This window comes from Sminthopsis crassicaudata, chromosome 2 (assembly GCF_048593235.1).
Source record: "Sminthopsis crassicaudata isolate SCR6 chromosome 2, ASM4859323v1, whole genome shotgun sequence".
Taxonomy (NCBI): Eukaryota; Metazoa; Chordata; class Mammalia; order Dasyuromorphia; family Dasyuridae; genus Sminthopsis; species Sminthopsis crassicaudata.
The window spans coordinates 151,779,460-151,806,004 of NC_133618.1; the positions used below are offsets into that span (position 1 = coordinate 151,779,460).

General features: G+C 36.7%; 1 protein-coding gene across 1 annotated transcript; it reads left to right on the plus strand.

Annotated features, from left to right (window-relative positions):
- Positions 1-423: 423 nt before the first annotated feature.
- Positions 424-25,120, plus strand: POLR1B (RNA polymerase I subunit B). The gene is made up of 15 exons (XM_074287697.1): positions 424-768; positions 3,447-3,614; positions 3,893-4,039; positions 6,068-6,200; positions 11,072-11,208; positions 11,330-11,553; positions 12,293-12,464; positions 15,641-15,812; positions 16,754-17,035; positions 18,344-18,477; positions 19,536-19,706; positions 20,144-20,300; positions 21,482-21,678; positions 22,908-23,161; positions 24,138-25,120. Exons 1-15 carry the CDS (start codon positions 592-594, stop codon positions 25,018-25,020), a joined length of 3,408 nt encoding a protein of 1,135 aa, XP_074143798.1. The 5' UTR covers positions 424-591; the 3' UTR covers positions 25,021-25,120.
- The last annotated feature ends 1,425 nt before the right edge of the window (positions 25,121-26,545 follow it).

Here is a 26,545-nt window from a genome sequence, read left to right on the forward strand (position 1 = left end):
TCCACACTGAGGACTGGGTCTCGACGCTGGGGGCGGGGTCTCGACACTGGGGCCATCCCCAACCGTGAGGTGATTGTATAGTCACATTCACATGAATAAGGGGTGGCTACGGTTCCCTCCCTTAGGACCCTGAGGGCTGGATATTGATTTGGAAAACCACAGTTTTACTTTTTTTGGTACATGAACTACTTATTTTGTTAAATATTTCCCAATGACATTTCTGTGAGGTTCGGACTGATCTTGGGAATTTTGTAGGCACCGGAGTGCCCCGTGTTTGACAACTGCATAACCCGCCTTCAGAATTGACAAAACACACACAGAGACACACTCATAGACAGACAGACAGAAAAAACACAAAACAAAGTACTACCCACGTGGGCTCTTCGGACTTGTAGTTTACTGGGTTTTGGGTTTTGTGCTTTTTTTTTTTTTTTTTTTTTTTTTTTCTGAGAGCAGTTGTGACGCTTCGCTTCCTCCTATTAGGACTACATTTCCCAGGATGCCATAGGAGAGGAGGAGACCGGGATTCACGACGAACTGTCTTATGGGATCTCGAGCAGCTGTGGCTGGTTTCTCCACGCTGGTACCGGCATGGATCCCGGTTGTAAGTGGCGGAACCTACCCAGCGGGCCCAGCCTGAAACATTTGACCGAGCCGAGTTACAGAGTACCCAAAGAACAGCAGCTGCCGGCATTGCAGGAGCTCACGCGAGCGCACATCGAGTCCTTCAACTATGCTATGCGAGAGGGTCTCAGCCACGCGGTGCAGGTGAGCGGGCGAACCGCCCTTAACCTGGGGCTCTCGTCCTGTCATTTCTGCTTTCCTGGTCTCGCGCCCGGATCTCCCTCGTCTCCCGACGCGACTCGCCCCCCCTCCAACTTCCCCAAGGTCATGCTTCCCCTTCCCCTTTTCTTGCGGAGCCCTCCTCTCCGCTGACCCCTGCTCTATTCCTGCCCCCTCCTGTTTATCACTCTCTGGTCTGTGCTCTGGCCGCCAGTCCCCCCCTCCCCCCCGGCTCGCGTTTGCCCCGCTCGGTTCCGCGCGGCTGGTTCTGGCCCTGGGGGCGGGGCAGAGGCTCTGGAGCGGATCCTAGAGGAAGGGACATGTGACAGCACTGAAGGAGCTCAGCCGCTGCGGGATTGGGAAGGATATCCCCTCCTGCCATCCAACAGTTTGTTGTGCACGTTGGCTGAAAGGAAAGGTGGAAACTGTGAGGCACTGCTGTAAAGGGATCTGGGAGCCAAATCGCTAGGACGCGAAGTGTCAGGCTTAAGCGTTTGTACTTTAACTTTCCATTTTCGCTTTGTACTCTTAATTGCTGTTCTTCACCCTAGAAACTGCCTCTCCCTCCTGCAGCGTTTGCACTGGCTGTGCCCCGACCCCAGTATGTCAGGTTGCATATTCCTTCTCCTTCATCTCTACCTCCTGCAGCTCTAAGCTAAAGTTCACCTTCTGGGAGAAGCCTTTTCCAGTCCTCCTTAATTTTAGTGCTTTCCCTCCCAGACGATTCCCCTGTTGATCCTATATTTTGTTTTAACATAATTGTATGCCTCTTGTCTTTTTAGCTTTGTCCAGCACTGTTTAGTGTTTCTACATTGTCTTTCCCCCATTAAAGTATGTGTTCTGGGATAACATTTTTGCCTTTCTTTATATCTGCAAAACTTAGCATAGGTTCATAAGTAGATTCCGAATATATACTTAGACTTGCTTTAGCATAGGCAGGGATTCTCCAACTACCGCCCGTGGGTCAGATGCAGCCGCTGAGGACGTTCATGTGGCCCGCCGGGTTTTGGCTAATGGGCTGAGGGGGTGGAGACAGTGTGAGCTTTTGTTTTTACTATAATCCGGCCCTCCAACAGTCTGAGGGACTGTAAACTGGCCCCTATTTAAAAAGTGTGAGGACCACTGGCATAGAGATTATAGGGAGCCACTGAAATGTTTGTTTACAGTCATCCTTGTGACCTTTGACAGTACATTAAGGGACATTTTGAGCAAGAAAATAGTTGCCTCTTGAGATCAGTCCCTCCCCAACCATTCATTTAGCAGTATTTATTATGTGTCTTGTTTTCCTCTTTCAATCCAAGAGAATATAAATTCCTTGGTACTGGAATTATTTTGATTTTCGGCTTTGTATCAGCACTTAGTAAATGTTTGTTTGATTCATCTTGCTATATTTTTGAGCAAGGCTTCTTAAATTTTTTCCACCATGGACCTCTTTTTGCCAGAAAAATTTTTGCATGACCTAAATATATAACTATAAAATAAGTGTACAAATCAAACACTTATTGATAATAAATTATAATTTTGCAACTCTCACATTCAATTAAGAGACCTGTTAGTATGTCATGACCCATAATTGAAGAAGCTGGATTCTAAAAAATATACAAAGCTTAAGAAGACATAGTCCTGCCCCCAAAACCTTTACAATCTAGTAAAGGTATTGCACAAAAATACATAATAGAAACTGATATTTAAGTTTTTCAAAGTATATCATATCCCAGCTTCTCATTTGATGTACAAGGTGAAATGGTAAAGTAGGTATTTCAGAGGTTTAATCATTCTGATTTATGCTTATTTCTTAAACTTAAGCCCAGAGCAACTGAGTGATAGGTCTCATAGCTGTGAAGCATCAGAAACAGAATCTGATCTCAAGTCTCCTATACTAGGTCCATTTTACCCCACACAGTACTAGACAAAGCAGTGATCTCAGAGAAGTTCTGGTGGAGGGATTGAGCAGAAGCCACATTGCTGGAGTTTGAAAAATGTGTGAATAATAGTACATGGAAGTAACATCCTTCCAAAAAATTTAGCATTGAATATGGGACAGTAAATAAGAGTTTAATATAGAGTTAGTAGGATCAAGAGAATGCATCTTTTAGGCAAAGCAAGGAGCTAAAAGAAGAGTAAATTCAAGATCTTCAAAGGCTTGGTAGAGAATTTGATCAAGTATGCAAGTGAATGGGTCCTTTCTGAAGAAGGGTGACTTCAGTTCTTCCTTTGAAAGAAGAAAAAAGAGAGAAGCTGGATGAAAATACAAATGTTTTAATATATGAAAGAGTAGACCTGAGGGAGTTAAGATATCAGGGAAGATTTTCTGTTATACTGTCCCATGAAGTCACTTAAGAGGGAATTCTGGCTTCATTCTCCTTTTTACATATGGAGATATCCTCTGTTACCACTTTTATTTCTAAGGGGTCAGGCATGCAAATGAGGTTTTACATCTATTATATTCCTATTGAGGGGTCACACCACCTGTAGTGCCTCATTTTTCTTTGAATCTTTTTAATAATTATGAAGTTCTTTATTATATTAAATCTAATTTATTATATTAAGTACTTTATAAAAATCAATAGGAATTTATCAGCTTAGGACAGATGTAATTAGAAAGTCCTTTGAGTGAAAGGTCTCAGAAAATGGAAAATAAAGAAAAGAATATTGTGTTTCAGGCCATTCCACCCTTGGAATTTGCTTTCAAAGATGAACGGATCACTTTTGCTATTGTGGATGCTGTTGTTAGTCCTCCCGTGGTCCCTAAAGGGAGCATCTGCAAAGAGTTGAAAGTCTACCCAGCAGAATGTCGTGGTCGGAGAAGTACATATCGGGGAAAGCTGACAGTAAGTAAATAACAGTGATTAAATCAACAGCGGTTGAATGAGTGATTAAATCTAGTGTATCTAATAAAGTTTGCACTTAATTAGGTTAATTAACATTATTTAGGAGTTTAAATCTAAAGAACTATCATCTAGAAATTAGAATTACTTCCCTACTTCTACCATTAGATGTTATGTGCTAACTGTTTAAAATTAATTTTTGGTTGCTTTTGTAATTTCAATTATCTAGACACCGTTTTTTAAAAAATGATTTTTAATGATTTTTTTTTTCTTTCCATTAGGCTGATATCAGCTGGTCTGTGAATGGGATCCCAAAGGGAATTATTAAACAATCACTTGGCTATATTCCTATTATGGTGAAGTCTAAGCTGTGCAACTTACATAATCTTCCTCCAAAAGCTCTCATTGAGCACCATGAAGAAGCAGAGGTAAAATGAAATCAATAAGTGGGATTTAATAGAGAAATATTTAATCCATTCAAAATCTTGTTTAAAAGTTTGTTTTCATCCAATTTTCCTTCTAATTTGTTACTCTTGTCTTTTAAAAGTAAGTTTTTGGTGCTGTTATTATCTTTTTCATATTATCATAGTTTCTCCCAATATCCCTTCCCTCTCAAAGAGCCATACCATATAACAGAATGTTTTAAAGACAAAAGAAGAGGGGAGAAAAATCAGCATAACTGATCAGTACATCAAAAAAAGTCAGAAAATGTGTACAAATTTTGTGGACCTTGCCACCCTTGTAAAGAAGTGAGTTGAGAATATCCTCTTACATTTCTTTTTTCAAGTCATACTTCTTCTTCTTCTTCTTCTTCTTCTTCTTCTTCTTCTTCTTCTTCTTCTTCTTCTTCTTCTTCTTCTTCTTCTTCTTCTTCTTCTTCTTCTTCTTCTTCTTTCTTCTTCTTCTTTCTTCTTTCTTCTTTCTTCTTTCTTCTTCTTCTTCTTTCTTTTTTTATTATAGCTTTTTATTTACCAGATATATGCATGGTTAATTTTACAGCATTAACAATTGCCAAACCTTTTGTTCCAATTTTTCCCCTCCGCCAGATGGCAGGTTGATCAATACATGTTAAATATGTTAAAGTATAAATTAAATACAATATATGTATATATGTCCAAACAGTTATTTTGCTGTACAAAGAGAATCAGACTTTGAAATAGTGTACAATTAGTCTGTAAAGGAAATCAAAAATGGAGGGATCAGGAATGCTATGTAGTGGTTCATAGTCATCTCCCAGAGTTCTTTTGCTGCGTGTAGCTGGTTCAATTCATTACTGCTCTATTGGAACTGATTTGGTTCATCTCATTGTTGAAAAGGGCCACATCCATCACAACTGATCCTCATATAGTATTGTTGTTGAAGTATATAATGATCTCCTGGTCCTGCTCATTTCATTCAGCATCAGTTCATGTAAGTCTCTCCAGGCCTTTCTGAAATCATCCTATTGATCATTTCTTACAGAACAATAATATTCCATACTATTCATATACGACAGTTGATTCAGCCAATATCCAATTGATGGGCATCCAAGTAGTTTCCAGTTTCTGGCCACCACAAAGAGGGCTGCCACATTCTTGCACATACAGGTCTCTTTCCCTTCTTTAAAATCTCTTTGGGATATAAGCCCAGTCAGTAGTAACACTGCTGGATCAAAGGGTATGCACAGTCTGATAACTTTTTGAGTGTAGTCCCAAATTGCTCTCCAGAATGGCTGGATGTATTCACAATTCCACCAACAATTTATCAGTGTCCCTGTTTTCCCACATCCCCTCCAATATTGCGCATTATCTTTCCCTGTCATTCTAGCCAATCTGACAGGTGTGTAGTGATATCTCAGAGTTGTCTTAATTTCAAATCATACTTCTTTATGATTTTTGTCACATTCACTTTTGATGTAAATATTTATGTTGCCTTCTTCCTGACTATTACATAGTCCTAGTCACTGTATACATTTTCTTGGTTCTGTTTACTCTGCATCAGTCCATGTAGATCTTTCCACACTCTATTCAGCATATTCATCATTTTCATAACAAATGCTATTACATTCATGTACCAAAATTTGATTAGCCATTCCTTAGTTGATGATCATCTCTTTAGTTTCTGATTCTTTAATATCACAAAAATACTGCTATCTATATTTTTGTTATATTTGAGGACTTTATTATCAGTGACTTCCCTCAGGTACAAGCCGAGTAATAGAATCCGGATTAAAGGGTCACTTTATTTGCATAATTCTGAATGTTTTCCAAAATGGTTGTGTTGTTTTACAGCTCCATCAACTATGCACTAGTGGGCCTGTCTTTTCAGTTACCCTTCTGTTTTCACCTCAGAGTTGTTTTAATGTATATTTCTCTTACTAGTGATTTGGAGCATATTTGATTTTATATATATGCATTTGTATATAGATATGAATGTATAATAACATCATCATATTGTTCTTCTAATTTCTTTGACAGGAGATGGGAGGCTATTTTATAATAAATGGTATTGAAAAAATTATCAGGATGCTAATTATGCCTCGGAGAAATTTTCCAATTGCAATGATAAGACCAAAATGGAAAACCAGAGGCCCTGGTTATACTCATTATGGTGAGTAGTGAATTATAACAATGAATACTGGAATGTTAGCTTAGAACAAGATAAATTTAAGTTAAATGTTAATGTGATTAAATTAAATAGAGGGTTTATTTAAATTGTTGTTTGTTTTTTCTTTTGTGTGACTCCATTTTAATAAGTATTTCATTGTTAAAAATTGGACGGGACCTTGGTATTCATTTGTAACGTGCTCTCCTGGCAGTTACAATTACTAGTCTGTCCTAGACCCACCAGAGTACCTTTGACCACTGTCCTTTGCAGTGTGAGCTCTACCCGGCTCGCCTCCTCTGAGGCCTTCTAAGGTCTCTGGCCACAATCTCTTGAATCTATAGCTTAATAACCGGTAGCGCACTCAAGAACAACCACATGTAATCTTAAAAGCCTTTATTATACCTACTCACATAATGCCCTAACTGATGCCCTGACTTGTTGGTTCCCTGGTGAACACCTGGTCAGAAGACCCATGTGTTCACTACCAAAATCCTTACCTCTTTCGGCTACCCATCTTGGCTTGGCCACCCAGGCTAGGAGCCAGGGTGAACAGCAGGAGGTCAAAGAGGGCGGTTGCTGCCTGCAGTGGGCTTATATAGGGCCTGTGAGGTCACACACACAGCCAATCAGCGAGAGAGTCACCCATTACAAAACTATCTCAATATGGCCAGGATCCCGCCCAAGGGCAGTCCTAATATCCACAGAAATTACTTCTGGGCCTCAATCCCGATGCACTGTGTCCGCCCATTTAAAGGGCCCTTACAATTCCCTTTCTCTTGTTTTGCGGGAACCGCACATCTCATCAAGCTAAACTTTTAGCACCAGCTATAGTTCACTTGATCCATGAGATGACAGTGTTATGCCCAAGGAGGTACAAAGCAGCAGATCAGTAAACAGAAGTATGACAATGAGAACCAGGCTCAACAGTGGCCCAAGTGTTCAACCCATTCATCAAAGTCATACTCGAGATAATAAGCCAAAGAGGTTGGATGCCAATGAGGTAGGATGTCAACACTGAGGTGGGAAGTCAACAAGGTAAAACATCACAGTTCTAGTTAACAAATATCAGTGAGGTAGGTTGTCACAATTCTAGTTACATTTATCACAGTTCTAGACCAATTCTAGTTTCTTACAATTTTCTGTTGCACTTTTCACACTCCTAGAACAATTCTAGCTTATCACAATTCTCAATTGCACTTTTCACAATTCTAGAACAATTCTAGCTTATCACAGTTCTCAATTGCACTTTTCACAATTCTAGAACAATTCTAGCTTATCACAATTCTCAATTGCACTTGTCACAATCCTAGAACAATTCTAGTTTATCAAAATTCTCAATTGCACTTTTCACAATTCTAGAACAATTCTAGCTTATCACAATTCTCTATTGCACTTTTCACAATCCTAGAACAATTCTAGTTTATCACAATTCTCTATTGCACTTTTCACAATTCTAGAACAATTCTAGCTTATCACAATTCTCTATTGCACTTTTCACAATTCTAGAACAATTCTAGATTCACAGGTGCACATAAGCAAAGTCATGTCCAGTAACATTGTCTCAATAACAATGGCAGGTGGGTGTGTTGGTTTTTCACCCACTAATTTAAAAGCATAGTCCTTCAATAGAAAGCATAGGGCAAAGCCTCTTCCCAGGCCACCATATGGCAAGTGGCCACGGGAGAAGCAAGCAGGCCCATTGTCCATTTACAGTCTTTATATTGCGTATCACCCAAAACAGTCCATTTCAGCTGCAACACTGGAACTGTGTCTGCTGTCTCTGGTGTCATGGTCAGGAGGGACATTGCTGCCATCAGCGTCTGAAGGGCTGCTGACATCTGGCTGGTCCCTCTGGGCTGTTGTCTGGTCCTTCTCTTGGATCCCCAGGTTACAAATGTCTCTGGTGGGGATGAACTCTGCTGCTGGATCTGCACCTAGGAAGGAATGTCCCCGGGGCCCAACTTGGGCCTTTCCAAATGCCATCCAGGCCTTTCCACATCACAGTGGAAACAAAATTGTTGTCAAAAAGATTAACAAGTCAGACAAAAGTCAGTCTGTCACTTAGCTGCACTTTCTGTGTATGCCTGAAGTGCATTGCTAAGGTAAAATGCAAAGAATTTAAAAATGTAAAACCAAAATAGATTAAAAATATAAAACCAAAATAACTTTAAAATGTAAAATCAAAATACTTTGAAGATGTAAAATCAAAAATGTTTAAAATGTAGTGACGTGTGTGGGAGGAGCAGGAGAAACTTGGGTGGTGGAACTCACGCTCACTTGCACTCGTGACCTGGCGTTGGAGGCGACGGTAAAGATCTAGAATAAAGACGTTTAGTGATCCTGACTCTTGCTGATTTCTGGAAAGATAGAGTTCCAGCATTTGGCGCCCCACGTGGGGCGCCATTTGTAACGTGCTCTCCTGGCAGTTACAATTACTAGTCTGTCCTAGACCCACCAGAGTACCTTTGACCACTGTCCTTTGCAGTGTGAGCTCTACCCGGCTCGCCTCCTCTGAGGCCTTCTAAGGTCTCTGGCCACAATCTCTTGAATCTATAGCTTAATAACCGGTAGCGCACTCAAGAACAACCACATGTAATCTTAAAAGCCTTTATTATACCTACTCACATAATGCCCTAACTGATGCCCTGACTTGTTGGTTCCCTGGTGAACACCTGGTCAGAAGACCCATGTGTTCACTACCAAAATCCTTACCTCTTTCGGCTACCCATCTTGGCTTGGCCACCCAGGCTAGGAGCCAGGGTGAACAGCAGGAGGTCAAAGAGGGCGGTTGCTGCCTGCAGTGGGCTTATATAGGGCCTGTGAGGTCACACACACAGCCAATCAGCGAGAGAGTCACCCATTACAAAACTATCTCAATATGGCCAGGATCCCGCCCAAGGGCAGTCCTAATATCCACAGAAATTACTTCTGGGCCTCAATCCCGATGCACTGTGTCCGCCCATTTAAAGGGCCCTTACATTCATTGATTCCAACTTTTAACCCAGTCCTGTTTATAATATGTTATCCTTAAAAGGTCAAAAAGCCTTTGCTTGAATACTTCATAAACAGAGACATCACAGTGCATTGTTGTATAATACTAGTTTTTTGATTTTGGCTCAGAAAGAATTTTCTGGCTTCCCAAAATTTCCTCTGGTTGTAGTTGTAAATTTATAGGAACTTATATATTTACATATAGAGAGAGAGCTCTGTGTGTGTGTATATCTATATATACATACATACATACTTATATATACATACTTATGGGGAGAGAGAGACAGGCAGATGGAAAAGAGACTTTGAGATTAGCTCAACTCTTATCCCACTAGGGGCTGATGTTGTATGAGGTTAGTCTTTTCTCTCTTTAGCCCAGAGGTCCTTTTACTGTGCCACACTGCTTAGTATCTGATGTAGTCATTTCATCTGTAAAACTCCTCATAGAAAGTATATTAATTCTCTAATTTGTTTTTTATTGTGAATTTTATGCCATATTGGTTTACTGTAAAATGAATTATGTTCTATTTTCAGCCTCCCTTACTGGAATAGAATTCATTTGTGTTCTCTTGGTTGTGTGTATTAAAATACAAAGTCAACTCTTTGTATAAAAGAACATAATCACTTTGTCTTAAATGTGGTTCTCTCTTCTAAAATAAAAATTCTTTGGTATGGCTCATGGAATCACTGGGTCATAGAGCTAGTTAGAGCTAGAAAATATCAGACATCATCTTGCCAAACCCTTCATTTTACATGGAAGGAAACTAAAGGTTGGAAGTTTGAGACTTGTCCAAGATGCCATATGTAGTAAACATCAGAGAGAGAATTTGACTCCAGGTCTTCAGAGTCTTCAGCCAGTGCTCATTTAAACTGTATCATAATAACTTTTCACTATCATCTCTAAGGAGAGAACCCAAGTTGCCATACAGTAAACTGTGGGGCTTTGGCAAATGATCTCCAAGGTTTTTTCCAGCTCTATGATTCTTTTATTTTCTGTGTTCTATATTTCTTTGCTGGTGTATTTCAACTAAATTTTGAAGAAGAAGCTATTTTGGCTACTTTTTTTTTTTTTAATTGTCATATTCCTCATAAGTATATACTAACCCTACATAAGCACATGTAAACTATTCTTGTTTCATATGAGTTGGCCATTCCTCAGACCTATATGTAAAGTGATTTTTATGTGATATTAATTTGAGGGGAAAGCGAGGAGGAAGGGTACCATGGGACCAGTACATGGTTTAAGGACATGGAGCTGAGGATAAAGATGTGAGAGCAGAAGCAGGCACACATGGGGACCAGGACCAGTCGTGCAGGGGGCTTACACTTGGGAGCCAGAAATGGACACAGAAAGTAGAGTATAGGCAACACTAGGATATCATGGTGGAAGACAGACACTTGGGTAAGTGGGTGAATTGAGACAAAGGTCTCTTAACACTCTCAAGCCAAGTTCCCAATAAGAGTGTAAAGAAGGGGCATTGGCAGATCTCTGCCTTCATTCTTCTTTCACTTAGAGAGTTTTTTAAAAGCTTTGATTTTAGTTTATTTAGTTTGGGGGGTGGAGAGTGGGAAGAGGCAGGGAAGCAGGAGTGCGGGAACAGGAACAGAGAGAGAGCATAGTACTATGCAGTTTTTAACATAAGTGGTTTTGAAGAATGCAAGTTTCTTTTAGAATTCTTTGGGTAAAGTTGAACTTGTGAAATGTGAATTTACATAAAGTGAGGACTGTATCATCAATCAAATTGATTGTTACCTTTATGAAGTCAGTTACTTGAGCTTAAACTGCTTATCCCTCTGAGTAGAGATTTACCTCTTTTGAGTTATAATCAAGCATAGTTACTGGGGGCACCAAATTTCTGACTTGGTAATGTTTATTTTGACAGGAATTTCAATGCACTGTGTTAGGGATGAACACACGGCTATTAATATGAACCTTCACTACCTGGAAAATGGCTCTGTGATGGTGAATTTTATTTATCATAAAGAATTATTTTTTCTTCCTCTGGGATTTGTACTCAAGGTATGAGTGTTTTTCTCATGAGATTCATCTTAAGATTCCAAAGCTTCATTCAGATTCTGCAAAGTGAATTAGAGATTGGATTAAATAATTCACTAATGATATTTTTTTATTGTTGTTCTAGGCATTAGTTGGTTTTTCTGATTATCAGATTTTTCAAGAACTGATCAAAGGAAGAGAAGAGAACTCATTTTTTAGGAACTGTGTTTCTCAGATGCTAAGAATTGTAATGGAAGAGGGTTGTCTCACACAAAAGCAAGTCCTTAACTATCTGGGAGAACGTTTCAGAGTAAAGCTTACCCTTCCTGATTGGTACTCAAATGAACAAGCTGCAGAATTTCTGTTAAAGTATGTATTTTCTTGCAAAATATTTTTACTTTGTTTTAAGTTTGGGGTTCAAGGTAGGAATTATGATTATGCATTTGAAACACAATTGGTTGTATAGTAATTAGCCCCCCAACCTCAATGGCAGGAAATTCTGGATTTGGATCTTCCTTCTGATACCTACTGGTTATGTTACCCTGGACTGCTCATTGCACTTTTCAGAGCCCCGAGCAATTCTATGCTGACCTCCATTGGTAGAGAGGTGTTTTCTCACTAGGAGTTGCCTGTACCAGAGACCTTATAGGTTTTGAACTCTATACACTTGTGCATGCATTTTTGTGCATATGTGCGCACTTGCGTGTGTGTGTGTGTGTGTGTGTGTGTGTGTGTGTGTGTGTGTATGTGTGTATTTATGTTTATTTGAAACTGGGTTAGAATATGAATCAGCAACTGTTCTGGTCCAACCCTTCTGGTCTACAGAATCTATAAATAGAAGTAGATGCTTAGAATAGTGATAGCTTTTTCTTTTTCATTGGCCTTCACCTTAATTATCAAGTTGGAGGAAAAAAGCTAGTATTGGAGAATGACAATTTTCCATTTTGCTCTTGAGGCTACTTTGCTTTCAGTATGGATTGATGGATTAATATTTATATGTTGATATAATTTTAGTAAATGCTTATGAGTTTAATTAATTAGGGTTTAATTAATAAGAACTATTAATCAATGGTTGAATTCTTTTGAATTTTTTCTTTTTATTTAACAGTCAGTGTGTGTGTATCCATCTGAAATCCAATGAAGAAAAGTTTTATGTACTTTGTCTTATGACTCGAAAGCTGTTTACTTTTGCCAAAGAAGAATGTATGGAAGAGAATCCTGATAGTTTAATGAATCAGGAAGTTCTCACACCAGGGCGACTCATTCTTATGTTTTTAAAGGTAAATTGATATTTTTCTACACTTTGAGCACTCATCTCTTATATTCCAAATGCAAAATATACAGCCTACAATTTTTTCTAAGTTTTCCTTAATGTTTAACTTGTAACAAATGACAATCTAAGCCCAAAAAGATGGACATAATTTATCATGCAAAATAACCAAAATCTCCTATAAAGTTGATACAATAGCAGAAATGACTTTTCAGTGGGATACAAACTATGCAGAAGCAAGAGAACATGTAGAGAATAAATAGCACAGTGGATAGAGCGCCAGCCCTGGAGTCAGGAGGACCTGAGTTCAAATGTGGCCTAAGACACTTAACACTTATTAGCTGGGTTACCCTAGATGAGTCACTTAACCTCAATTGCCTTGCAAAAAAAGGAAAAGAAAAAAGAAAGATAACATGTCATATGTACTGAACAACTCAGTAGTCCAATTCAACTAGCTTGTAGAGTATTTGAAGGAGAAAAATTAGCAATAAGCCTTGAAAAATAGGCAAAGAATTTTAAAAGCAGAGGAGTTGTATTTCATCCTAGGATTAAAAGGGAGCCACTAGAGTTTCTTGACCAGGATAGTGACATGATCATACCCATGTTTAAGAATGTCAGTTTAGTGATGGTGAAAGATGGATTTAAGAAGGGGGAAACTCAAGACTGAGAAATCAAGTAGAAGGCTACAAAATAATCTGAGCTAAATAAGAGAGCTTGTAGTAGCATAGTTCTAGTCTAATTGGAGAGAAAAGAATATATGTGAGAGACGTTAGATACATTTGACAACATTTGGCAACTTATTTGAATCTGCAATGTGAGGGAGAGAAGAATCAGCAATGACTTTGAAATTGCAAACCTAGATTACTGGAAGGATGACATAAATAGGAAAATTAGGGGAAAAGTAAGAAGTTGAGGGAAAAGATGAAAGTTTAAGGTGTCAATCATATATCCAGATGGAGGTATTCAATAAGCAATTGGTGATCTAACACTGGACTTCAGGGGAGTAATTGGGGCTGGATATATCAGTTAATTAAGATTAATTTGCAAGACATATGCATGGGTAATTTTTCAGCATTGACCCATAAAAAACCTTCTGTTCCAACTTATCCCCTTCTTTCCCCCACCCCCTCCCCTAGATGGCAGGTATACTTTAAATATGTTAAAGTATATTTTAAATGCAATATATGTATACATATTTATACAGTTATCTTGCTGCATAAGAAAAATCGGATTTAAAAATAGGTAAAACTAACCTGAGAAGGAAAACAAAAATGCAAGCGGACAATAAACAGAAGGAGTGGAAACGCTATGTTGTGGTCCACACTCATTTCCCATAGTTCTTTTGCTGGGTGTAGGTGGTTCTCTTCATTACTGAACACTTGGAACTGATTTGGTTCATCTCATTGTTGAAGATGGCCACATCCATCAGAATTGACCATCATATAGTATTGTTGTTGAAGAATATGATGATCTCCTGGTTCTGTTCATTTCACTCAGCATCAGTTCATGTAAGTCTCTGTAGGCCTTTCTGAAATTATCCTGCTGGTCATTTTTTACAGAACAATAATATTCCATAACATTTATGTACCACAATTTGTTCAGCCATTCTCCAATTGATGAGCATCTATTCAATTTCCAGTTTTTGCCACTACAAAAAGGGCTGCCACAAACATTTTTGCACATATGACACCCTAAGAATTAATGATATTACCATGGGAAAGCAACAGGAGAAGAGGCCCCAGGAGATACTTAGGATACATCTATATAAAGGGTAGGACAAGGAGGATGCAGAAGAGACTCAAAAGAAATTAATCAAGAAAGTGTCTTTTTAAAAACTTGAGGAGATGGTCAATAATATAAAATGCAGATGGGAAGAAAAGAAGAATTAAGAATAGATCATCAAATCTGGCATCAAATGGGAGGAAATTAAATCAGGAGGGGTTGACTTTCATGAGAAGAAAGAACACCTCATTCTGTAATCCTAGGACTCTACCTTGTCAGTTGGGCTTTTGTGATATATGGTCTTTTTCCTATTGTCCCACCCACTAAATTGAGTTGTAGTGATCTCATATTAAAGGGCTGATTCTTTCTAGACCACTCACAGCCTTCTAAGTTCTTGAGAGTAATCATCTGCTTTTCTTGGCTGTTTTCTTTGATTATCATTTAGTATGTGTTTAAATTCCTCCAGAGTTGAAACAGGTCTGAAAGCTGAGAGGTCTAGTCTCTCAAGAGTCAAAGTTTTATCATCTTATCATATTTAAGTGTACATTTTTTGTCTACATAATTCTTCTCTCACCTTTTCCCTGCCTCCATTAATGTGAATAATCTAGGACTGATTATATTTTTCTTCACTTTAAGACCTACTAATCTATATATTACTATATTTGAAAACAACAAAAATACTAATTTATTCAGACATTTACTAAGCATTGATTATGTACAAAACACTATGTTGTATAGAGAAGATCTAATTCAGTTCCAGTTGATCAATGATAGACAGAATCAGCTACACCCAGAAAAAGAACACTGGGGATTGAGTGTAAACTGTTTGCACTATTGTTTTTCTTCCCAGGTTACTTTTACCTTGTGAATCCAATTCTTACTGTGCAACAAGAAATTCAGTTTTGCACACATATATTGTATCTAGCATATACTATAACACATTTAACATGTATGGGATTGCCTGTCATCTAGGGGAGGGGTAGAGGGAAGGAGGGGAAAATTTGGAATAGAAGTGAGTACAAGGGACAATGTTGTAAAAACATTACCCATGCATATGTATTGTCAAAAAAAATTATAATTATAAAATTAATTTTTAAAAAATTGAAGGAAACTGACATTTTATTTATAGGAGTTAGGTATTGTCACAAGTAATACTGTGTGTTAAATGCATTAGAAAGTTACTGAACAAATTGCTCAGTGTAGCCTAGGGAAGAAGATTATTCCTGGTAAATGATCAGGGAAGGCTTTATGGAGGAGGTGGCATTTGAAAGGGTTTTTATATGGTTCCTCATGCATTATTCAATGAAGATCACTGATCTGGGAACTAGGAGACCTAGGTTCTAGTCCTAAGATTTACCACTCATTTTCTCAGAGATCTGGGTAAGTCACTTTATCATTACAAAGCACTTATGAATGTTAAAAAATAATTGCTCCACTGTCCTTTTTTTGTTTGTTTCTTTTCAGGAAAAGATGGAAGTTTGGTTGGCATCTGTTAAAATAGCTTTAGATAAGAGAGCTCAAAAGGCCAATGTTTCTATTAATACTGAAAATCTTATGAAAGTATTTAGTATGGGATTAGACCTTACAAGACCATTTGAGTATCTTCTTGCTACTGGCAACCTACGTTCAAAATCAGGTGAAATTACTATGTTTTTTCCCCCTAAATTGTCAAAATACTATCCTAGACTTTTATTATAGATGGTTAATAATATTGAAGTAGCTGAGTGAAAATAAAAACTAACTATACATGAAACTGAGTTCCATTCATTTTAGTTTTAAGTGCTTATCAACTTTAACAAGATAGATTTTTAAAGCTCCTGTTTGCTTCTGCAACTCTTTCTAAAGTCTTTTTTCTTATTTGTTTTTTATTTGATATATATACTATTCTGATTCTACTTTTTTCCTCTACATCTACATCCTCCACTTCACATCACTTCAGAAGGCTTCTCTTTTTGATGTTTTCTTTATATTTGTCATTTCTTATGGCATAACAAGTGGAAATGTGAAAATCCAAAGGATAGCTGTAGTGAATTCTTCCTTATTTAGGGACGAATTATATAATTTTCTGATATTCAAGAATCTTAATTGTTCTTTTCTTTTGTTCATTATATCAGCACTTCTACCAGAGGTCTTAGTAAGTCAGAAAATTGTTTATCTAGAGCAAGCATTTTTTAATTTGAGGTCCAGTGCATTTTGTTCTTTGATGTTTTGATAAATATATTTCAATATAATTAGCTTCTTTTCATCCTTTGCATTTTATTTTTACACATTTAAAAATAGTATTCTGGGTCATTATTAAAATGTTTATTCTAGGATCCCCAGGCTTCCCTGCTGGGGTGGGAGATGAGAAGAGATTACACCAAAAAAATTTTAAAAATCCTTGAGTAGAATGAGATTCCTTCAAAGCTTGGCTAGTTGATAGAAACAGTAGTTAAAAATTTGAGGTTGAAATGATTGGCAAAAATATGTTAGGAGTAGTATAACATGTATAAACTTATTTAATCTTAGTGACTGTAGATTTTGTTTTATTATGTTAATTTAGAGCTTTTAAACAACTTTGATTTTTACTTTGTTCAGGTCTTGGCATGCTGCAAGATTCTGGTCTCTGTGTAGTGGCTGACAAACTGAATTTCATACGCTACCTTTCCCATTTTCGCTGTGTACACCGAGGTGCTGCCTTTGCCAAAATGAGAACAACCACAGTACGCAAGCTCCTTCCAGAATCCTGGGGTTTCCTTTGTCCTGTACACACACCAGATGGGGAACCCTGTGGCCTGATGAACCACATGACTGCTATCTGTGAGATAGTAACACAGACTACCTATATATCTTCTATCCCACCTTTGCTTTGTTCCTTAGGTATGTTTCTTGCAATTAAGTGAAAGTTTTCTTCCTCTAGCAATTATGGTAGACAATTGTGGAGCTTTTGAGAAATCAGCAAAGATATAGTTTCCCTGGAGGAATTCATTTGCAGCATAAACTGTTGAAAACACTGAAAATTAAAAAGGAAAGCAGGAATTAGCATTGTTAGAGGTAGCCCTCTCCTTTTTTTTTTTTTTTTAAACAAAATTCTGCTAAACTTAAAAGTAACACATATTCAAAGCCTCCTTTTGAAATTGAACATTTCATTAGAAGCACCTATCCTTAATGCCTGAAAAACATGCTTTCTATATCTAGGGGGTACCTATTTAATATTGACTTATGAAGTTTTTAATGGCATGGACTAAGGAGATTCTATCACAGGATCTTTTCCAGACTTAGCTCTTTTTCTACATGGAATTTCACTAAAACTCCTCTGCCCATGGGATTCCCTGACATTCATGCATCTTTCCTCTTTCACTATAGTCTACTCTTTGTCTTTCATGCTGTGGTCTTCTATTCCTGTTGGACTTGTCACTTATATTCCTTCTTACTTAAAAGCAGTTTGATTTCTCTTCTGTCCCAAATCCATCTAGTTCTGTGATCTCAGAGTGGAGTCCAGAGTCCATTCAATCTAGACTGCATATATCTCCTAATATTTCAAAACGTCATCTATAATGTTTACTTAGTGATACTTCATTTCCAAAGAGAAAAGAGACCTTAAGCAATGTCAGGAATCCAGGAGTAAGTCCAAGAGTTGAAGAAAATAAATATGTCCCTGAACAGTGAGCAGCAACAGTTAACCATTCAGAGACCCTAAGAGAGTGAACAAGGCTGCCTTGTTAGAAGCTAGGTGGTTTACTCTCATTGGTCCTTCAAGCAAAAGCTAAATTAGGTCATAGAGATTCTTTAAGCTATCCACTGAGCAACGTGATTCTGATCCTTTTTTCTATTTTATCATATTGATTATTTTATTGAAACATTCTGTGTAATGATAGTATGCATATATAATCATTCTGCTTTGTTATATCCATTGAGCTTTATTTTTTTAATTGTATTTAACTTCTGAGGCCTATTTTCAAAAAGGAAAAAATGAATAAAAAGCTAAGTATTCAATTTTGTGACTGTTTGCCATCTGCAAAATAGTAGTACTCTTAGTAAAGAAACACTTAATAAGAAAGTTTATAGCTTCAAATTAGGCTAAAAATAATGGAAGAGACTGTTAGAAATCCATGTGCAGCTAGTTTCAATGACTAGAAAGTGTTTTGGTACAATTAGCTATACCATATTATTTTCCTCTTTCCCCAGGGGTTACCCCAATTGATGGGAGTCCAAGTCAACCCTATAGTGAATGCTATCCTGTTATGTTGAATGGTGTCATGGTTGGCTGGGTAGAAAAAGATCTTGCTCCTGCCATTGCAGATTCTCTCCGGAATTTTAAGGTGATATAATAGTGAATTTTTCTTTTCTTTTTTTTTTTTTTTAATTTTATTTTGAGCTTTTCTTTACTAATTTTTTTTTTTATTTGTTCTGAGAAAGTGGACCACAAAACAATCTAAAGAAATTTGAGATGGTATAGGAATGGCCAGTAAATAGAAAGAGTTCATCTGATACTAGGGTAAAAAATATTTTCAGATAAGTAATGGACTAACTACCACAGTAGTTTAATTGGTTTGAATTCAGGAATAATGTCTGATCAACGTGTATGCTGTTCTCTTAGATCTTTAATCTGAAGGATTGATTGGCAAACTTAAAATCTGGCTACAAAGCTTAACAAAATAAATATTAATGACTATATTTGCGATCTAAAAATTGAGTGAAGGCCAGTTCTTTGGTCATATACATAGCTATTAGGTCATAAACAAGTAATGCTCATTGTCCTCAGGAATTTGAAAAGAAAAATGAAATAGATATTTGGGGAATGTCTTCATATTGTTATATTACTCTGTCATTTAATTCTCAGAACGTTATCCCCTTGATTAAAAAGTTCTCTGTTTAGAGAATTCATTAACATAGGAGCAACCCCTAAAATTTTATATTCTTTACATGCTATACATGTAGCTTAAGACTAGAGAAAATATTTTTAGCTTTCTATAAAGTTTCCCTGTGAGCTGTAAGTCATCACATATGCTTAACTATGCATTTTAGAAGTAGTTACTCATTAATTGGTTTTTGTATAAAAGACTGAATTTTTAGGCATAGAATTCTGTAGAGAACAGAGAGAGGTGGTTAGTGGCTTAGCCTCTTCACTAGTTTGCCTCACTGCCCAACATCTCTTATCATGGGAAGAATTGGATAAGGAGGAATGGTACAAGAACTTAAGTTCCATCCATTCTGATCTTCTGGTTTTTTTTCCTTTATCCAAGTGCAGTTTGTCAGGGATGATTTGACACTTGCCATCAGCTGCATGGTAGTTTTCTTTTTGATAAAATATAGAACCTTCATTCATGAAATTAAAGAGGAAGAAAACATTTTCTGATTCTGTTTCTTTTGGAAATAGGTATTGGGGAAAAAACAAATCCCTCCTTGGATGGAAATAGTTCTCATCCCAATGACTGGAAAGCCAAGTTTGTATCCTGGACTATTTCTTTTCACAACTCCTTGTAGAATGATACGACCTGTGCAGAATTTGGAATTAGGTAAAGAAGAACTGATTGGAACTCTGGAACAGGTAGGGGGATATCCATTCTTTGTACCTGTATAAGAGATTATGGTTTGTGTGGGCTCATGCATCCTTTTAATTGTCCCTTTATTCAATCTGTCAAAAATATATGATAAAAAGTCATTCAATTTGAATCTTGTAATTTAGAAAGTTGCAGATTGTTGCTTAACCTTTTACATATCATTATTTAAGTAAAGAGCTCATTGTATTAATTTTTTTTAAACTAACTTTGTAAATTACTAGGTATTTCTTTAGATTTTCACAGGAGACAAGGAGTACTATTAAGCTTAACTTAATTTCCTATAGTCTATAAAATACACATTTTCATGTGATTTCAATTAAATTAGCTAAAATTTTCTCCTCTGTTTTAAAATATTATAACACCTACTATTGACTGCCATTTATTTCCTTAAAATGTATATTTTGTTCTTTCTTTTTTGTTTCAGATCTTTATGAATATTGCTATCTTTGAGAATGAGATTGTTTCTGGAGTAACCACACACCAGGAGCTCTTTCCTCATAGCATGCTGAGTGTGGTAGCCAATTTCATTCCTTTTTCTGATCATAATCAGAGTCCTCGAAACATGTATCAGTGTCAAATGGGTAACTATCTTGTTAACTAGGATAATTATATATTACATATTTTTTAAAATGGAAATAAGTTGTTCATGAGAAATGTGAGTCCTTTAAACCATAGTATAAAACCAGGTGTACATTTCCACAAATTTGTAGTTGATGGCAATATGGTGAACTCCTGTGAGTGGGGACCCTCCAGATTCCTTCCTTAATAAGGGGTGACCAGGTTGGAAACATCAGGTTAAAACTTCTATGCCAATCAGTAGTAGGACCTTTGTGGCTGCTTCTCTAACTAGCCTTGTTGAGATAGAGTAACTCAGTTTTGTAAATAATGTAGTCAGGAGATAAGCCTAGTGGGAATATAGAAACTGTCTAGAACTGGCTTTAAGACTTGTCATAAAAGGCTCAGGGAATTTAGTGTATGACAAAAAAGACTGTCAGCGTATTAGTGAACATTTTCACATAGCTCTTTACAACATAAAATAAATCTTTCTGCTGAGAAAAGCACAATATTAAAAGTAAATTATTGTATCAAATATGTATTTCATTTGAAAACTACATAGAGAAATTTTTTTTGAAAAAGTATGTAGTTGCTTATTTTAAAATTATAATTGTAATATTCTTCCTCTTTTTGTACTTTTGAAGTTAAACTCATTAATTTCATCTTGTTCCAATTAGAAATATTCATCTTTTAAAAATTTGGAAACAGAATTTAAATTGTTTGATCACACTGATTTTAAATCCCTTTATTTGGTATCAGCAAAATTATAAAAGCTGTCTTCTGCCACTTGTTATTAGTAAAACGACTCTAGCTCTTGAGGTGCCTCTAAGAACTCTTTGAAATCTCCCAGACTGATATTAAATAATTGGCAATTTTTTTGGAGAATGTTCTCAGCAATGAGAAGCAATATAGTGTTTTAACCGGCTGTTTCTAACCTGGACATATTTATAGATAGTTATATAAAAATTCAATAACATAAGACCCTTGAATAAGCACACCTCAGTCCTATATTCTAGAGTTAGACAGATTATCAGTTTGAATCTCTTATTAATTTTTTTTATCTTTCTCATCGTTTTTTATTGCTTATCATTGACTTTTGCACATGGTATTTTTCCATTGTATGGGGAAAAAAATGCATTGAGTAGTGAAATAATAAACCTTTAAAAATATTTTGAGAATTCACAATACAGGTGTTTTTTTTCTTTAGGTAAACAAACTATGGGATTTCCCCTTCTTACCTACCAACACCGATCAGATAATAAACTGTATCGTCTTCAGACTCCACAAAGCCCATTAGTCAGACCATATATGTATGATTACTATGCCATGGATAACTATCCCATTGGGACAAATGCTATTGTTGCTGTCATTTCATACACAGGATATGATATGGAAGATGCTATGGTATGTAGGGCTCTTTTTTTTTTTTTTTTTTTTTCAAAAACTAATTTTTCTTGGTAATTTTGTTTTTATATTCCATTTCCTAATGTATTTCCCCCATCCCCACCCCTTGCCTTTGGAAAAATATATATATTTTTTAAATAGAAGGAAAAAAACTCCAGCAATTGGTAAAACAAACATATTGGAAAAGTATGACATGATATGTAGCTCTATGTATTCATAGACTTCTACCTCTACAAGAAAGCAAAATCAGGGGCTTTCTCGTTCTTTTCTTTGGTTTAGGACACTTTTCAGTTTGTGTTTTCCAAGTAAGAATCTTTAATATAGTGTGTCATGGTATCATCTACATGAACAGGCTTCTTCAAAGCCTCTCCAAGCACAGTGCCTTGAACACAAACCATAGATAGATATATACTCTAAAATACTTTGTTTATTTCTTAATAATTTCAAGACTTCATATCTTTCTGCTATATTTGTTTAATATATGATTTGATTATTTTAATTGAGTGAACTCCTCTTCACTATCTTGGTAAGAAGTGAAAGGAGAGCAGATGTACTTCAAGGATCTGGGATTTTGTCAATGCGAGCACTTTTTCTTTCAGTATATAGTATAGCTATCCACAACTTTTAATATAATCTAAGGATTATCACAGCCAAAAAATTCATCCTCCTCCAACCAACCTAAACCTCTCCAAATTCATCTGGGCTGGTACTTAAATAATAAAAATGCAGTCCATCATCAGGCCCATTACTCTTAAATCCTTAAGCTGGGAAAACATGCCACAAATAAGGTTCCACAGTATGATATGAAAGAATTGGATGTAGAATTAGAATGGGCTATGATAGGGAAAAAAAGTGTTTGCATGTATTTTTGCATTTCAGTGAAATTATTGCTTCTTTGTGATTTGTGGCTGCCCAGAATTCATCTAGTAAGCAGGTTTCTACAGTTTGGAAAGTCAAATTCACATTGAAAATGATAATGATAGGGTAGCTAGGTGACACAGTGGGTAGAGTACCAGCCTTGAAGTCAGGAGGACTTGAGTTCAAATTTGACCTCAGACACTTAACACTTCCTAATAATGTGACCCTGGGCAAATCACTTAATCCCAATTGCCTCAAGGGGGAATGTTTAATCTTAATGAAAAAATAGAATTACCTTTAAAAATCCTGCTTAGTGTTCTAAGCAGGTTTCAGCTTAATGATTTTTTTTGTTTTTGTTTTTGTTTTCTTAGATTTTGAATAAAGTTTCTTGGGAAAGAGGCTTTGCTCATGGAAGTGTCTACAAGACAGAGCTCATAGATCTTTCTGAAAAAATCAAACAAGGAGATGATAGTCTGGTGTTTGGAGTCAAACCTGGTGATCAGCGAACTCTACAGAAATTAGATGATGATGGTTTGCCATATATTGGATCTCTTCTGAAATATGGGGACCCTTTTTACAGTTACCTAAATATCAACACAGGGGAAAGCTTTGTGACATACTATAAGTAAGTTTGGAACCTTCTTTTTTAAAAATTCATTTTACAGAGTTTCCTGAGAAATGTTTTCTCCTCTTTCACCAAAAGCTTATAATAAAAGTGATTGTTAGGTTTATTGCTGTTATGAACCTATGTTGATTAGTTTGAGATGTGGTCAGCTTATCAGTGCTGACTTTATTAGCCAGATTCTTTCCCAGGGAAAGGAAAACATTAAGGTCCAGCACTTAGTGTCTTAATTGTAAGTAACAAACTTGTTACTTTAAGTAAAGATTACTTTTAGGCTTTTTTGTATTGATTCTCTTTAGAACTCTTTGCAGAGCTAAATTGGAAGCAATAAAAGCTAAAATTGGTGAAAATGGGGGAGGCCATAGAGTAGGTACTTAACATGTTTATTGACTCATTGACAAACAGCCCATTTTAGTAACTTTTCTAAATGTAAGCTTGGAAAATGTAAAATAAACTTAAAGTTTTGTTTTCTTGATCTGAATTTAGTGCAATGTGGTTTTTAAATTTTAAGTTTAATTGCATTGTGTAATAAATTCAGAAAATAGAGCATAGTTTTTCAAACAACTTAATTTGAAAACCCCAATTCATTTTCAATTATAAGCAAAATAATATTCAGAAGGGTTTTCTCTTGGGTCCATTTTGGCATTTCACTGAGGCTTTTTAAAATTTTTATTGGAAGTTTTCAAATCTCACACACACACATTTTACAATATATGTGTATATGTGTGTGTGTGTGTACATTATATATATATATATACATATATATATATATATATATATGTATATATATATATATGTATATATATATATATATATATTTCCGTGGGCTACTTGGAATACATATCAACAGACAAAGAGAGAGAAAATTTCTGATCTAATGTTTTGTGGAGGAAATATCTACCCTAAATACATTATTTTGAAGAAACTAAGACCATTGAAAAGCTAATAAAAAAATATAAACTTTTTTTTTTTTTTTTAGAAATAAGGAAAACTGCATTGTGGATAACATTAAAGTATGTAGTAATGACTCTGGGAATGGAAAATTCAAAAGCATCTGCATCACAATGAGAATCCCACGGAACCCAACTATTGGTGACAAATTTGCTAGTCGCCATGGACAGAAGGGCATTTTGAGTAGACTGTGGCCTGCAGAGGATATGCCTTTTACTGAAAGCGGTATGATGCCTGACATTCTGTTCAATCCTCATGGTTTTCCATCTCGAATGACCATCGGCATGTTGATTGAGAGCATGGCAGGGAAATCTGCTGCTCTGCATGGCCTCTGCCATGATGCTACGCCCTTCACTTTTTCAGAGGAGAATTCTGCCCTAGAGTACTTTGGTGAGATGTTGAAGGCTGCCGGTTACAACTTCTATGGCACAGAGAGATTGTACAGTGGCATCAGTGGGGTAGAATTAGAAGCAGATATTTTCATAGGGGTGGTCTACTATCAGCGCTTACGTCATATGGTCTCAGACAAGTTTCAGGTGAGGACAACCGGAGCCCGAGATAAAGTCACCAACCAGCCCATTGGGGGCAGGAACGTCCAGGGTGGAATCCGTTTTGGAGAAATGGAGCGAGATGCCCTTTTGGCACACGGCACCTCCTTTCTGCTTCATGACCGCCTCTTCAACTGCTCTGACCGCTCTGTCGCTCACGTGTGTGTGAAGTGTGGTAGCTTGCTTTCACCTCTTTTAGAGAAGCCGCCACCTTCCTGGTCAGCCATGCGCAACAGGAAATACAACTGCACTGTGTGTAACCGTAGTGACACCATTGATACAGTTTCTGTTCCTTATGTTTTCCGCTATTTTGTAGCTGAATTGGCAGCTATGAACATCAAAGTCAAACTTGATGTCATTTAATTATTCTGTTCATCCTGTCAGTCTCTTAAAAGAGTTTTGTTTCAGATGTATTTTTTTTTTCATTCAGAATTATTTGTAATAAAAAACAGATTTTTTTTTTCTTTTTTTTTTTTTTGAGGGGTAGGCCATGGAGGAATTTGAAGCCATTATTTTGTCTATATTATTAAACATTGGTTGGGAATTATTTCAGAAAGCAAAATAGTATTTTTCATATAGACTTATGCAATGTTCTATATTCAATAGCATTTACATGGAATTTTCGTATAGCTAAACTATGTTTGGTATCATATGAGTTTCTGGATATGGAAGGAGACTTAGAGAAGATCTGCATATGGCTATGGGCAGAACACAGTCTAATATCTTTCAAGATTTCAGTTAAGGTACTTTATGTTCTTGTTATCTGAACCATATTCCTTAGACAAGATCTAATTTCCCGCATTGGTTAAATTTTTTTTTTCTGTTGTCCTTTAAAACAAATTGATGCAAAAACTTTAATATGCTTTTTAAGTCATAATTTCATTATAATTTTAAATCATATTACATCATCAGAACAGTTGAGAGAAAGGCAGTACAGCCAGGTCTCACTTAACATGAATGGGACTCTTTAGCAGACCTCCTCCTACCTTGTGGGGTCCACAGGGCCTGGTCCCTACAGCCAGAGTAGCTTTAGTGCCTGGAGCACAGAGGGTCCTGGTGCAGAGCTGTGCTAATATTCCTGCCAATGCTACCACTATATGTCATGTGCTGAATCCCTAATTAGGGTTGGCATGGGGTCCTGCTGCTCCCTCCCTGGAGAGTCAGATTTTGTGTAATGTGAATTTACATAAAACGAGAACTATATATATATATCCACCATATTAAAGTTGGTACAGCAAGCATTTATTAAGTGCCTACAGTGTTCCAGGCAAAGTAGTTTGAGCTCTTAAAGATTTTATATACTGTAAGAGGATACAACATACACACGTGAAAATAGGATTAGAAGTCCAGAGAAGGATTATCCCTGTATGGATCAATTCCCCCATACTCTTAACAGTGAAAATTAAATGTCTGCTCTTAAAACTCCTAAGCAAACTGTTAACTCTTAGTGAGGTTGGAAATCTTAACTCCTCCCATCTAAACTGACCATTCTTTGTTTGCTCTCCAAGTAACTGCCCTCATCTCTAGAAAGCATAAGGAGCCTTTTAATTGTCCCCTGAATGTGGCTTCCAAAGCATCTGTTTTTATATTAAATGTCCTGGGCAATTTCAATTCCATAAGTCATGCTTTTCTTAGATATTTAGAGAAATCAAGAAAATAAAGAAGAAAAAAAAAAGTTGCTCAGTAAGGTCATATCTGAGAAAACTAACTGAACTTGTACAAATCACCAAGAAAGAAGGTGGAGGAGAGAAAAAAAGAACCCATGACACAGTCAGTCAGTAGTTGAGAGCACCAGTGATTAGGAAGAAGGACCCAGATAATGTTCCAACAAAGGAGGGGTCAGAATAATCAAGAAAAGGGCAGTGTCAGTCTATATAGTTTGAATAGG

Coding starts and splice junctions, on each gene's coding strand:
- POLR1B (XM_074287697.1), top strand. CDS start 592: ATGGATCCCGGTTGTAAGTGGCGGAACCTACCCAGCGGGCCCAGCCTG. Junction 17,036..18,343: donor ACCTTTGCTTTGTTCCTTAG/GTATGTTTCTTG, acceptor CTCTTTCCCCAG/GGGTTACCCCAATTGATGGG. Junction 23,162..24,137: donor AGCTTTGTGACATACTATAA/GTAAGTTTGGAA, acceptor TTTTTTTTTTAG/AAATAAGGAAAACTGCATTG.